Consider the following 13,630-nt stretch of genomic DNA (forward strand, 5'->3'; position numbering starts at 1 on the left):
CAAGTGCCAGATAATTGCCAGTACACAGCGCTCTAATTAACCACTATAGCCCCGTACACACAGGGGAGATATATTGCTCAGCCATATATTGCTGAGCAATATATGGCTATAGCAATATATTGCTCAGTTTCTCCTTTTCATCAGCGACCAGAGATGGTCGCTGATGAAAAAGAAACTGCCGGGGGAGCCCGGCAGTGGTAATCAGCTGGTCGCAGGAGCATGTTCCTGCGACCAGCGATCACTACAGGGGTAAAAACGGGAGCGCGCACACGGCGATATATCGCCGGTGCACACTCCCATCGTGGGCAATATGGTCGCTTAGCGACCATATTTCCTGCGATAGTGTACAAAATCGCCCCCGTGAGTACGCACCTTATGATTTGTTCAAAAAGTGTGATTTCTTTTATCACAAAAAATTTGCATTTCTCTTGAGTCTCAACTCTCTGTTTTCAAAATATCCGCTAAAAAAGCCAGCATCGCTCACATTTGTTACATAAATTCAAATAAAAAATGTTGTGTAAAAAGAGATTATATTTCCTATAGAAGGGTAAACATTACAGGTCATTATGATGAACAAAAAGTTTTGCTTGGTTTTCACACCAATTTTGACAAATTCGCTTGGCACTCAAATGGTTAAGCTCCGTAAACACGGGGCAATGGGAAGCTGTGCTGAGTGAGCTGACTTAAGCACAGATCGCTCAGCACACCTCACAGCACACAAGAAATGCACACGCGATGTGTGCAGAGCAATGTTTTTGCGGTGGTGTTTTTCGCAAATACATGTGCGCAAAACACAGAAGCAAGTTTTACTTCCTACAAGTGAGTTGTAGCTTGAAACTGCCTTCACTGAGGATCTTTAATTTCCAAGTCCTAAAAAGACTACGGTGATCCAAGATTGTTAATTGGTGGGGCTGTGGCGATGGTCGAAAGCGATTGCAAAAAAGAGGCCAGTTCCTGAGTGTGTTAAGCTGTGTACACAAGGGGGCAATTTCAGCACATATCGCTGGCAATATGGTCGCTGAGCGACCATATTGCCAGTGATTTCATGTGCTGTGGGAGATAAATTGCCAGGAATCTCGTGGCCAGCCCTTCATGGTCGAAGGAGCATGCTCCTCCGATTATGGCTAAAAATCACTGGTGCACAATTTCTAGTCAAAATGAGATAGAGGCGGAATAGCTAGCGATTTTAAGCCAAAATCGCACCGTGTATACACAGCTTTATGGGAATCCATGGGGTATGTTTGTGATCAAAGCTGCGCTTGCAATCACATAACCAGTCTCACGTGCTTTAATATTATGAACACACTTTGGCACTGTGTGACCTATAGCACTTTCAATGGGCTATAAGGCTTCATATAAAGGAAGGAATACTTATGAGATTTACAAGATATTATTTGTATTTAAATCAGCTTTCTCTGCTACATCATTATATCATTTTTATGTATTATAGACACCATACCTAGCGATGTGTATTAAACGCTATTTTATACGTGAAACAAAACAATAATTTCAAGGTTAGGACAGAAAAGCAGCAGCTGCAGCGCATAAAATAACCCCAGCTGCCAGGACAGGACCCGCTATGCCTAACATGTGTGACCGGCAGCACAGCACAGACACACAGGCAGAGAAACCTGAGGCTCATCATCTGCCAGTCCCCACTCTCCATGCATCCATCAGCTTCAGCACCCGGCATTGTGCAGCATGCGACGCCGCTTGCCTTCCCAGGCTTCCCCGCGCCCGTCATGTGACAAGACAGTGGGCAGTCACGTGAGAGCGAGAGGGGCGATGATGATTCCCCCTGCCATGTCCCCGCTACTGCCAGGCCGTGCTGCGGAAACGCTCCCGGGTATGTAAATCATCATTTAAAGGGCCAGAATCGGATGTGATGGGCGGGTGCAGCGCCGGGGTAACTGCCTGCTCCATCCCCTATGCTTGCAGCAGCTGCCGGCCCGTCCTGTCGACTCTAGTGCGGTCACATCCTGTGTATAAAAGCAAGTTGTGAGCATCAGGACCGGGTTACCGGCGCCTGGGGGTGCTGCTATTACCCGGATCACTACCTACTGCTGCTTATTATAATGCACAAATGGCGCTTTCTATGAGATAACTATGCAGTGCATATTTACTCATGGATTATACAGGTTCTCTCTCTAGCTGCTTAGACCAAGAACCAGGTTAAATGTTGGCTTTAAGTGAGCCAGCAGCAGAACCTCAATACGCAAATGCTTTCAGAGGTGTTCAATATATAAATGCATACAAATTCGGGGTTGGGGCGGGATGTATTAAAATACATCGCCGCCCATCGCGGCCCCCCCGCCGCGATGCCACCGCATATGTACTAACATATGCGGCTGGCATCGCGATGCGGTGACAGAGGCCCCCCGCGATACCTGGAATGTGGTGTGCGGGGGGTCTCAGTCACCTCTCTGCCCCCTTATGCATCCCTCACGCCGGGGACAGCTATGCAAGCTGTCCCCGGCGCCTCTTCCTCCCCCCTGCAGCCGGAAGGACGTCCGGCTGCGTCACTAGGGGGAGGAAGGTGTTACCTTCCGGGTCCAGGAGGACCTGGACCAGGTAAGAGGGGGGGAGGGGGGTCGGCGGGTTTTTCGGCGGAGGCGTCGGGCAGCGAAAAGAAGCCCATAGGCTTCTATAGGGTATCGCCACCCAAAGGTGGCGATACCCTACACTGCGGTGACGGTGCGGTCGGGTAATAGTACATAGGAAAATGCGGTAAAACGGGGGTTTTACCGCATTTTCCCTTTAGTACATCTCGCCCTTGGTGCTTAAATACACACTAACTTCCAGAATCAACATGAGTCAGGAGTATTCCAAATAAACATGCATACTGTGCTAGAGAGATTACATACTGTACAGACCAAGCCAAAAGTGCCCACAAAACGCCAGTGTCAACATCTACAGTGAAGAGAGGACTGCAGGATGGTGGCCTTCCAGGCAGAGTGGCAAATAAAAGCCATATCTGAGACTGGCCAATAAAAGGAAGAAAAGAAGACTAATACCCCTTTCAGACATACGGCAAAATCCCGGGATTTTTCACATGCACACGCACAGTCCCGGGACTAGGGTATGTCTCAAAGGCTCTACCCGGGATTTTAGTCCTCTAAAATCCCGGGTCCTGCGCACCTGCAATGGACCCGGGATTTTTAAAAACCCAGGTTTGAACCGGGTCTAAAATCCCAGGTAGTATGTCTGAAAGGGGTATCATATGGGCCAAAGAACACAGACATTGGACAGAGGAAGATTGCAAAAAAAGTGTTATGGACTGCCTAAAAGTCCACCTCTTCACTGTAGATGTCAACACTGGCATTTTGTGGGTACCATTTAATATATCTGCCAGTAATTGACATTATTTCTTGTGGAATGAAATGAAGAGAATGCTGAAGCTTCTGGGAGAGGGAACTACTTTTTAGTGGAAGTAGAACACAACAACGTGGACAGTAGGGTGACCAACTCATCCCTTTAATCTGGGACACACATTAATTACACAGGTTCTGTGGCTGGCTTTCACCTGGTTTTAAACTGCCACAGAACCTGTGTAATTAATATGTGTCCCGGATTAAAGGGAAGAGTTGGTCACCCTAGTGGACAGTGATGTTGGTTGAAAGGGGATGGTGTGCAAGGATTAGAAGTATGCAATTTGGGTTAGAAACTTAAGCATAGATAAGACATGAGATTTTGGTTTCACAGACAAGTTTTAGCATACAGCACATGCATATCTCTGGCCGATTCTGAGGCAAACTGAATTTTATAGGGATGGCCATCGACCATCGATGATTTGAAATCATCCATGGTTCATGGCCAATGTTGAATTCTTTTGCCATCGATGGTAGAGAACCAGATGGTTTCCCTCCCAGATGGAACAATGTTTTGCTGTGTTTTTTTTTTTTTTCAAAGTGCCGGGACACGGCGCATAGCTCCGCCCCCGACACATGCGAAGGCCCCCCCATATTTTGATTGGCCCACTGGCCAATCAATCAAACACAATGGATGACCATTGATATGTAAAAATATCGATGGTCATCCATTGCATAGTTTAGCACTATCGATGGCAATGATGGCCATCCCTACAATTTTATAACAATCCCTGCACACAATGGGAGGGCTGAATGGTGGCAATATGATGGCACTTAACTCTTTCAATTTGTTGGAGTGTAGTGGGTGTGTAACTAGAGTCTGTGTTGTTCCGAGTCATGCGTATGGAGAAAGGAAGCCTGTGTCTGACATCTCTGAAACATAGCCCATACTAATCATGAAAGCCTAGTCCAGGCCTGGCCAAACTATAGCTCTTCAGATGTTGTGAAACTACAAGTCCCAGCATGCCTTGCCACAGTTTTGCCATTGAGTAATGCTAAAACTGTGTTGGTGCATGCTGGTAGTTTCACAACAGCTGGAAAGCCACACGTTGGCCAAGCCTGGCCTAGTGGTTCACAAACATGGTCCTCAAGGCATCCTATCAGTCCAGGTTTTAAGCATATAATCAAACTGGATATTCTTAAAACCTGGACAAACACTTAGCCCTATAGAAACTCGCATTAACATAAGAGGAACGACAACAAAACGCGTATTAAAAGGCAGCATGTCCATAACTGTTGAGTCTGTCTATTATCAGTAGATGTACATTTATACCGATGTATCTTTTCATGTATGCTACACATTCAGATTGATAAAATTCATCAAAAATCTTTGAAACTTAAAAAAAAAAAAAGCCAGCATGTGCAGTACCAGCACGATTGTGGCACAGACATAATTATGGACCATCCCCATGTCATTCCAGGGGGCATCCTGTATTTATTATTCACATTTTCCTCGGGTTGCCAAGACCGCATCTGCTTGAAAAGCTCAGCAGCCTACGACTGGCTAGATACCCAGTAATCAGTGGAAAGCAGCCAGCTATCTCTTATATATTTGGCTACATCTGTCACTCAAAGTGTGTGAGTGTGTGTATAACAGGAGGGACACATTGCTCTGTTTCTGGACTTCTCCCTTAATTAATGATTGCCAGCACCTGTGTTGAAGCACCTTTCTAATCAATTAATAACATGTGTGAAACAGGTGATGGCAATCATACATTATGAGGGAAGTCCAGAAACAGAGCAATGTGTCCCACCTGGAGAGGGTCATGTTGGGAGGTATGTGACTGACTCACATGACAGAGAACCAGCCCAGTGAGCCCACAGTGCCAGACATCCTCTGCCTCCCCATGTTGCCCAGCAAAGACACTGCACCAGGTGAGCGCCCCCCGCCGGCCCACCCAAGATTCGCGCCCCCTGTGACCCCGCGATTCGCGGCACCCCCCTGCGATTCGCAGCAAAACACACACACACACCCCCGCGACCCCTCTCCCGCGGTTCGCGGCAACCCCCCCCCCCCCCCCCGCAATTCACGGCACCCCCGTGAAACAGCTCTGCAACCCTCCCCTTTTGAAAAATGCAGCATGCAGCTGAGAACAGTGGTCTTCACCCTTGCGACCTACTTGATATTAATCACTGGGGCCACGCATCCCTATTCCTATGTCGGCATTTTCTAAGCAATTTAGTGAGATCACTTAGAAAATGTCCTGTAATCGCTACATGTGTAGGCCCCATTAATACAGTGTGAGCATGAGTCTTAACTTGGCTATGACCACAGTTGCAATTTTGCTTAACCCCTATTTTAGGGATCTAGTCACAATTGGGGTTCTGTAACATTCATATCTAGCATCAGTCACAGCCCCCTTACAGAACTCTGCGTAACATCCTCAAGCATCTTCTAGGGAGTTGAAGAAATATATTCAAACCTCAGTGATAGTTCTTAAGACAGGCTGAATATTAGTCCAGCTCTGAATACGCCTGCCCCAGATCTATCTATAAGAGATACACGCACTCAGATTTGCGCTTTTAGTTGTCTTTTCTCTTGCTTTGTATATCATACTTGTGATTGTGACACATTTTCCCATTTATTGCAGTAAAACTACATGACAAGGCTTGAGGCAATTCACTTAACGATGGGCTGGTTTAGCCTCACCTTTGGCCTCAGTTCTTAACCCAATACAATCAAGATCTACTAAATATATTGGTAAGTAAGCTTTAAAATCCATAACCAGCATGACCAGTACACCTAGATGATTTGTATGATTGAGCTTTGGAACTTGGTAGACAGTGATTCTGGACACAGTTAAGCTTATTTAGGTATTACTGTTTTAAGTACAGATGACAAAGTGAAAATACAGTTTGGTTAGTTTAAAGTATATCTATATATATGAAATCACATGTGCACACGTATTCACAGCCTCTCATGAAGCTCAAAATTGAGCTCAGGTGGAGCGCTGCAAATACTTTCTGGATACACTGTATATCTTAATAAAAATAGCAAGGATAGACTAGGAAAAAGAGCTCAAAGTTTAGGCAACCAATTGGGTATGTTATAACTTGCCAATAGTTGGGATTCAGACGGTCATTTCTCCAACATCAGAATCCTGACTGTCATGAGCCTGGCAGGGTGGGTGAGTGTATTCAAGCCCCTTTGTGGGTCATGGACCTCCATGAGGGAAAATATGCCCTGTACGTTGGGATCCAGACTGTCCAGCTTGTAACAGTCAGGATTCCGATGTTGTACAAATGACCATCGGAATCCCAACTGTCGGGGAGTCATCCGTCACCCAGCCAATTATCATGCAAGAACACCCAATACAGGTAAAACTGCTTATTGAATTAGTGGCCAATCCTAAATACTAATGAAATATAGATACATTGGGGCAGATGTATTAAGCCTTAACAAGAGATAAATGCAAGGGTGATACAGAGAGATAAATGTCCAGCCAATCAGCTCCTTACTGACTTTTTTCAAACACAGCCTGTAACATGGCAGTTAGCAGGTGATTGGCTGGATGTTTATCTCTCTTTATCACCCTTGCATTTATCTCTCGTTAAGGCTTAATACATCTGCCCCAATATGTGCAACCTCCTAAAATTCACTTTTTAAGTCTAGTTTAGACTTAAATGTTTGGTTGTTTTGGATTAGAGTAGAGTAATGTTTTGTACTTGACCAATACTGTATTACAATAAGCAAGATAAATAGCATGGAAGTCTTATACACACTTTGGTTTTATTTTTTTAATTATATTTATTTTGCTTAAATATAGGATTGTTGTATACTATAATCTTGTTCATATATTGTTTTGTTTTCTTTGCACACAGGAATCCTTATATACAATATGCCAAACTGCATAATCAAGGATTGCAAATATTACTCTGGAAGAAAACTCAATGAATCGGATGATGTCACACTCCATGTTTTCCCCAAAAATCTAGAAACCATTAAGAAATGGTTGCAAAGTATCCAAAAGTCTGGCCAAGACTTTGGCGACATAGATGAATTTGCACAGCGTGTTTACGATGGCAAGAAAAGTGACCTTTTCCGAATTTGTTCGCAACACTTTGAAGAAAACTGTTATACATTTCAAGTTATCCGAAAAAAATTCATGAAAAAAGAAGCGTTACCTACAATATTTAAAAAGGAACAAAAACAGAAACCAAAGCCGCCACCTGAACCAGAGCCTCCAGTTAAGAAGGTTCGACGAGACCCATCGGCAATAAAAGAGCTGGATGCAGCTGAAATTGAGAGTGGAGTGTATCCACTATTTATGTATCAGTCTGTGATTGGAGAACCACATTCAGCTATGCTCCACACGACACCCCTTTGTGGAAATAATGAGCCCACTACTGGCACTAGTGGATTATACATAGAAGATTCGAGTCCATCTACATCACATTCAAGCGCGACAGTGCCAAAAATTGTCAGCTGTATATCACTGCAGGAATCTGCACCAGACATTGTACCACAGGTGGCCATGGGAAATATGGAGTCCCCTACTCCAATATTTCATCATTTTCCATCCTTCGCCGATGTTGGTGTCAACACGGATCATTTTATAAAGAAAGATGCCTCTACAGATACGGTTGAAGTTAAAGACATAGCAAATGCCAAACATACAGACTCCACATGCACGAGAGAAGACAAATCAGTCCAAGTCCCAGAAACGTAACTTTTATCATTAGTTACTAGATCTGTGAACATTCCACTGCGATCAGAATTTTGTATCAATGCCCTCAATATCTACAGCAGTATTATAACCGGCTCCCTACGCTAGACCAGAACACTTGTAGGAATGATTATTACCATCACAGTTTTAAAATAAACCTGGATTGTCATCAGGAAACTTTCCTTATGCAAGTGTCAATTATTGCCCATTTTTAAGGAATATGAGAATAATAATGGATCCTAATTCATTGATAATGAAGGCTAGGCTGCCACCCAATCTCTCACTCACATTTATTGTCCATGCATTATGCCATAAAATAGTGACTGTGGGCCTGATTCAGTGCTGCACGTAATCTGTACACAATGCTGGCATTCATGTAGTTGAGCGATTCTTTTGCTGCTGCACATGTGTGGATATAGCTGAAAATCCCTCGGAGCGAACCAGAAATTATAGGCACAAAGGTGCTGCTGCAGTTAGCACAGACTGTGGCAGAAAAGTTATGGGTGACTGGGAAGTGGCTCGTAGTACATGTAAATGTTTTCCATTTACTGGGCTGTATTCCCAACTCACATTCACAGGAAGCCATGGTCAGGTGGAGATACTGTATGAGGTGGAAATATTGTACCTGCCTTAGGGCTGTTGCAGGTTTCAATGATGTCACCCCATGGCCAATTGGTGTTACAGCGTGCAGACACTAAGAGCAGCTGTCTCAGAGGCAGATGCACTAAGCTTCAAACATGATAAAATACTAACCAATCCGCTCCTGCCTGACATTTTTCAAACACAGCCTGTGACATGGCAGGTAGGAGCTGATTGGCTGGCTGCTTATCACTCTCCATGTTATCACTTTTGAAGCTTAGTGCGTCCGGCCCTCAGTCCTTGCACATTCAGTCAAACATATATATAGTGAAGGAGTTTGCATCTTCACAGATGGCGACCGCTAATGGACACTGCTGTTAAGAATCAGGCCATGCATGTGCTACCAATCGTTAATGCAAGAAGGGCACAATGTGACATCTTCTAGGTTATAAATGAGCCCTTGTAATAAACAATCAGGCTATTTACTGATATTTCAGTCTTACTGTTTGTGCTTAATGTACTGTACATACACAGAGTATCTGCAGTGACCCAGGAGATGACGGAGCACTGCATTCACAGTAAAGTACCATTACTATAGTCATTAACGTGCTGGGCATATAAGTGGCACACATACAGAACTGAGAGGTACTATTCATTCCCAGCAAAATAATAAATGCTGATTTTTTTTTTTTTCCATCAATAAATTTTTATTGGTACAAAGGATTATATGGGGTACAAAAAGAAGAAGGAGTACTTAGGGGGTAAGGATAAAAAAAGGGGGGGGGGGAAGGGGCTGGACAACAGACACAATTGAAATCACCACATCAGATACATTATAACATAGCATACCATAGAGCATAACATGTCGCTACGCAGAGCGAACCAAATAAAGAAGCAATGGGAGTCCATAGGCACCTGGCAGCGATAAGCGTTTGGGCACAAGTCTCAAACCACCTACATCAAGCGTTTCTGCCAAATAAGCCAGTGTGGGGCAGGAGTAGGGACGGCAACTACTTAGATCCTGTTCCTAAGGGAGGGAAGAGTCAGGTTGTTTGTTCAGGCTGAACTGCGGCACTTGTGGAGGAGATACAGAGGGGAGGAGTCCAGCTCCATCGCCCTCCGTCATGTATCTGCGCCAAGGGGACCATTGGGAGTGAGGAGAGGAAGGTTTTAGCGACTGGGGAAGGAAGCTGGTTTCCATATGGAAGTGGTGGTTCGTCTTTAGGATGACCTGAAGGAAGGGAGGGGGGGCGGGTTGTTTCCATTGCTGAGCTACGTTTGTCCGTGCAGCAATGAGAATATGTCCGAGGACATATGTTTTCCCTGGCGGGATTTCCTGGGGGTATACCTGGAGTAGGGCTATAGCTGGTTCAGGGGGGAGAGTAATTTGGAGTACTGTAGAGATTAATTTGAAGACTTCTTCCCAGTATGCCCGGAGTTTGGGGCAGGACCAGAAAATGTGGTATATATTAGCTACACTCCCACATTGTCGCCAGCATTGGTTAGAGCAAGAGGGCCAGAAAGTATGGAGGCGGTCGGGTGTCAAGTAGAGCCGGTTAATGAGTTTGATATGCCTTTCTGTGTGGTTGAGACAGCGGGACATTGTGTAAGAGGACAGGAAGATCCGTTGCCATTGGAGGGGTGAAAACTGAATGCCCAGGTCTGTCTCCCACTTCTTATGAGCAGAGGTTTTGATAAACTCACGGGGGGTTGTTAGGGTTCTGTACCAGAAGGTGATGTCACCTGTGGAGTGCGTCTGAGAAGGACGGGAAAGAACTGCTTGTGAATGTGGATCCGAAGGGGGGTGGTTGTGGAAGTGTGTCTTCCACCAGTGGGCTAGTTGTAAATAGTGGTAGTTTTCTGAAGCAGGGAGAGGGAAGATTTCCTGCAGGGAAGTGAATGGGAGTAGTGAGTGGGCGTCCAAGGCGTCACCCAGAGAAGCGATTCCACAGGCTTTCCATACATTTAGGTTAAAATTCGGTATTAGTTTTGCCACTGTAGTGATGGGCAGGGTGGGAATGAGGGCTGTCGGGGCACTGAGAGTAGTAAGCAGTTGGTCCCATGCATGGAGGGTGGCAGTCGTAGAAGGGAGAAGGTTTGGGAGGGGGGGTCTAATATGTTTTGGGATCTTAAATAAGTCAGATAGCGGGACCGAGGGGCAATGGGATTGTTCAATGGTCGCCCAAGCTCTGGGGGCAACGCGTTCAGAGTAGTGCTTAATTGGCGCTAGCAGACATGCTGTTTGGTATTGGAATAGGTCGGGGAGATCTAGGCCCCCAAAAGCTCTCGGGATCGACATTTTGGAGCGAGCCATTGCTGGGGGTTTGTTCGACCATACATATTTCATTAGTATGGAGGTGGCCAGTTGCAGAGACCGTTTGGGGAAAGCATAGGGGATGGTGCGGAATAGGTACATTAGTTTCGGGAGAAGGGACATCTTAAACGCCGCCATTCGACCCATCCACGAAATTTCAAATGATAGCCAGGACTTAGAAAGGGAGGAAAGGGAGATGAGGAGAGGGGTCAGGTTAACCTCAAAAACAGAAGTCATGTTTGGGGGTATGTGTATGCCTAGGTATTTTATAGAGTTTTCTTGCCAATTGTAGTTATAGCTAGATTTCAGGAGGGGTAAGGAGCCTGCTAGGTTAATCGGGAGGGCATCAGTCTTGGTTGTATTAAGTTTGTAATAGGAGGCTGCACTATAGGCTGCAAGCGTGGCATGTATGAGTGGAAGGGTCCTAACGGGGTCGGACACAAAGAGTAGGACGTCATCAGCAAAGAGGCTAAGTTTATGACTAGTGGGGCCTATGTTGAGACCCGGTAAGTTGGGGTTGGTACGAATAGACATAGCCAGTGGCTCTATGGAGAGGGCGAAAATTAGAGGGGAGAGGGGACAGCCCTGCCGTGTGCCGTTGGAGATCTGGAAAGGATTGGATAGGAAGCCGTTGCTGAACACCCGTGCCGTCGGGGAGCTGTACAGTGACATGATCGACGTCAGGATTCGGTCCTTAAAACCAAATCTAGACAGTACCTCCCGCATATACTGCCAATTTAATCTGTCGAATGCTTTTTCAGCATCTAATGATAGGAGGAGGAGGCCTTGTTCCGCAGTAAGGGAGTCGACCAGGTTAAACACTCGTCTAGTATTGTCCGAGGCCTGACGCCCCGGGACGAACCCCGTCTGGTCCGGGTGTACCAGCAACGGCAGGAATTGATTAATCCGAGTAGCCATTAGTTTGGCATATAGTTTAATGTCGCTATTCAATAGGGCAATGGGGCGGTAGTTTTGGCAGAAGGCGGGGTTTTTGCCTGGTTTCGGGATGGTTACTATGCGGGCCTCTAATAGTTCCGTGGGGGCATGCCCCATGGAGGACATTTCGTTGAACAGTTCAGTTAAATACGGTGATAGGAGGTCGCTGAAAGAGATGTAAAATTCTGTAATGAACCCGTCTGGGCCTGGGGCCTTGTTACGAGGGAGTGATTTAATGGCTGTCTGAATTTCTGCTATAGACCAAGGGGCATTAAGGGAGTCCAACTGTTCTGGAGAAAGAGAGGGGAAATGTAAACCATCTAGAAAGGACGAAATACTGTCACCGGAGGGCTGTAGTGTGGAGGGGTCTGAGGAGAGATTATAGAGCTTGGAGTAGTAGTCCGCAAATTGTTCCGCGATATCTTTAGGGTTGCTAAATTTGACTTTGTTGGGGGAAATTATACATTTAATTCTATTCCTGGCTTGTTGGGCACGGAGTTTCCGGGCTAGCAGTTTACCTGATCTATTGCCAGAGAGATAGAATTTGTGCCTTAACCTATTCAGGGCAGACTGAGTGCGGGAGAGGAGCAGTTTTTGAAGTTGGCTGCGTACTGAAGCCAACTCCTTTTTTAAGGTGCTAGATGGGGACGTCTTATTTTGGTTTTCTAAAACAGTTAGTTTACTTTCTAACGTTTTTTGGGTCAATATGGTCCTGCGCTTTAGGTTGGCACCGGCCTGAATGGCAGCCCCTCTAGTGACTGCCTTAAACGCGCACCAATGGTTAGTAACGGAGGTGTCGGATGGTGAGTTGTTGGCCATGTAAGAGTTTATTGCCTTCAGAATGGTGTCCTTGGCCAAAGGGTCCGTTAATAGGTGTGGGAACAAGCGCCATGGTCTGGGAGGAAGTTTGGCCGGGTGGAAATTCCACTGCCATATAACGGGGGCATGGTCGGACCACGTGATTGGGAGGATGTCGACCCCTGAGGTATGTTGTAGGGACCATTTATCGCATAGGATAAAGTCGATTCTAGAGTAGGAGTTGTGGGCCGGGGAATAGAAGGTGTATTCTCTACTGGACGGGTAGGTTGTTCTCCAGGTGTCATATAAGTCGAATTCTAAAAGGAGGCTTCGTAGGACTGTTGATTGATTGGCGCTGGGGGATTGGCGGCTAGAAGGGCGCCGGGATTTGTCTAGTAGAGGGTCTAAAGCTAAATTAAAATCGCCTAATAATACTACGGAGCCTTTCGAGGTTTTCTGAACGAGGGAGAAGAGTTTACGTAGAAAGGATACTTGGTTTGTGTTAGGAGCGTAAACGGAGACAATAGTAGTCAGTCTGTCGTCTAGAAGGCCAGTTAATATCAGATATCTACCGTTTTTATCGGCCGTCTGGGAGTGGAGGACAAAGGGAGTGTGCTGGTTAAATAGGATCGCTACTCCATTCCGCTTGAAGGGGCCATTGGCGTAATAGGCTGTGGGGTAGTGCGAGTCCCTGAAAATGGGAGGGTTAGAGGAAGCGAAGTGGGTTTCTTGGAGGGCGATTATGTCTGCCTTTTGTTTGCGGAAATAAGAGAGGGCCAGTCTTCTTTTATTCGGAGAGTTCAGCCCTTTAACATTTAATGAGAGAAATTTAGGCATGGCAGTCGGTTATAGGATCGCAAAGGAAAGCCTGAGTATAACTATGTCGGGTACCGAGGTTCCGGTAGGGGGGGCAGTGAGAATTGTTGGTGTCCAGAGGGAAGGGGAGGGGAACGGGAGGACAGAGGAGG

At 45.9% G+C, this 13,630-nt stretch overlaps 2 protein-coding genes across 2 annotated transcripts in view; one reads left to right on the forward strand and one right to left on the reverse strand.

Annotated features, from left to right (window-relative positions):
• The window catches only part of CCNY (cyclin Y), a 161,907-nt gene that overhangs the window by 63,920 nt on the left and 84,357 nt on the right, over positions 1–13,630 (reverse strand). The gene's annotated exons all lie outside the window — the stretch shown is intronic.
• Positions 1,727–8,212, forward strand: LOC146080995 (uncharacterized). Its single transcript, XM_083188812.1, has 3 exons — positions 1,727–1,846; positions 5,960–6,069; positions 7,191–8,212. The coding sequence occupies exon 3, from the start codon at positions 7,208–7,210 to the stop codon at positions 8,036–8,038; it is 831 nt and encodes a 276-aa protein (XP_083044938.1). The 5' UTR covers positions 1,727–1,846; positions 5,960–6,069; positions 7,191–7,207; the 3' UTR covers positions 8,039–8,212.

Source organism: Crinia signifera, chromosome 5 (genome assembly GCF_055691185.1).
Source record: "Crinia signifera chromosome 5, ASM5569118v1, whole genome shotgun sequence".
Lineage (NCBI taxonomy): Eukaryota > Metazoa > Chordata > Amphibia > Anura > Myobatrachidae > Crinia > Crinia signifera.

Bases quoted from the DNA above. Each gene is read 5' to 3' on its own strand.
- LOC146080995 (XM_083188812.1), top strand. From the start codon at position 7,208: ATGCCAAACTGCATAATCAAGGATTGCAAATATTACTCTGGAAGAAAA.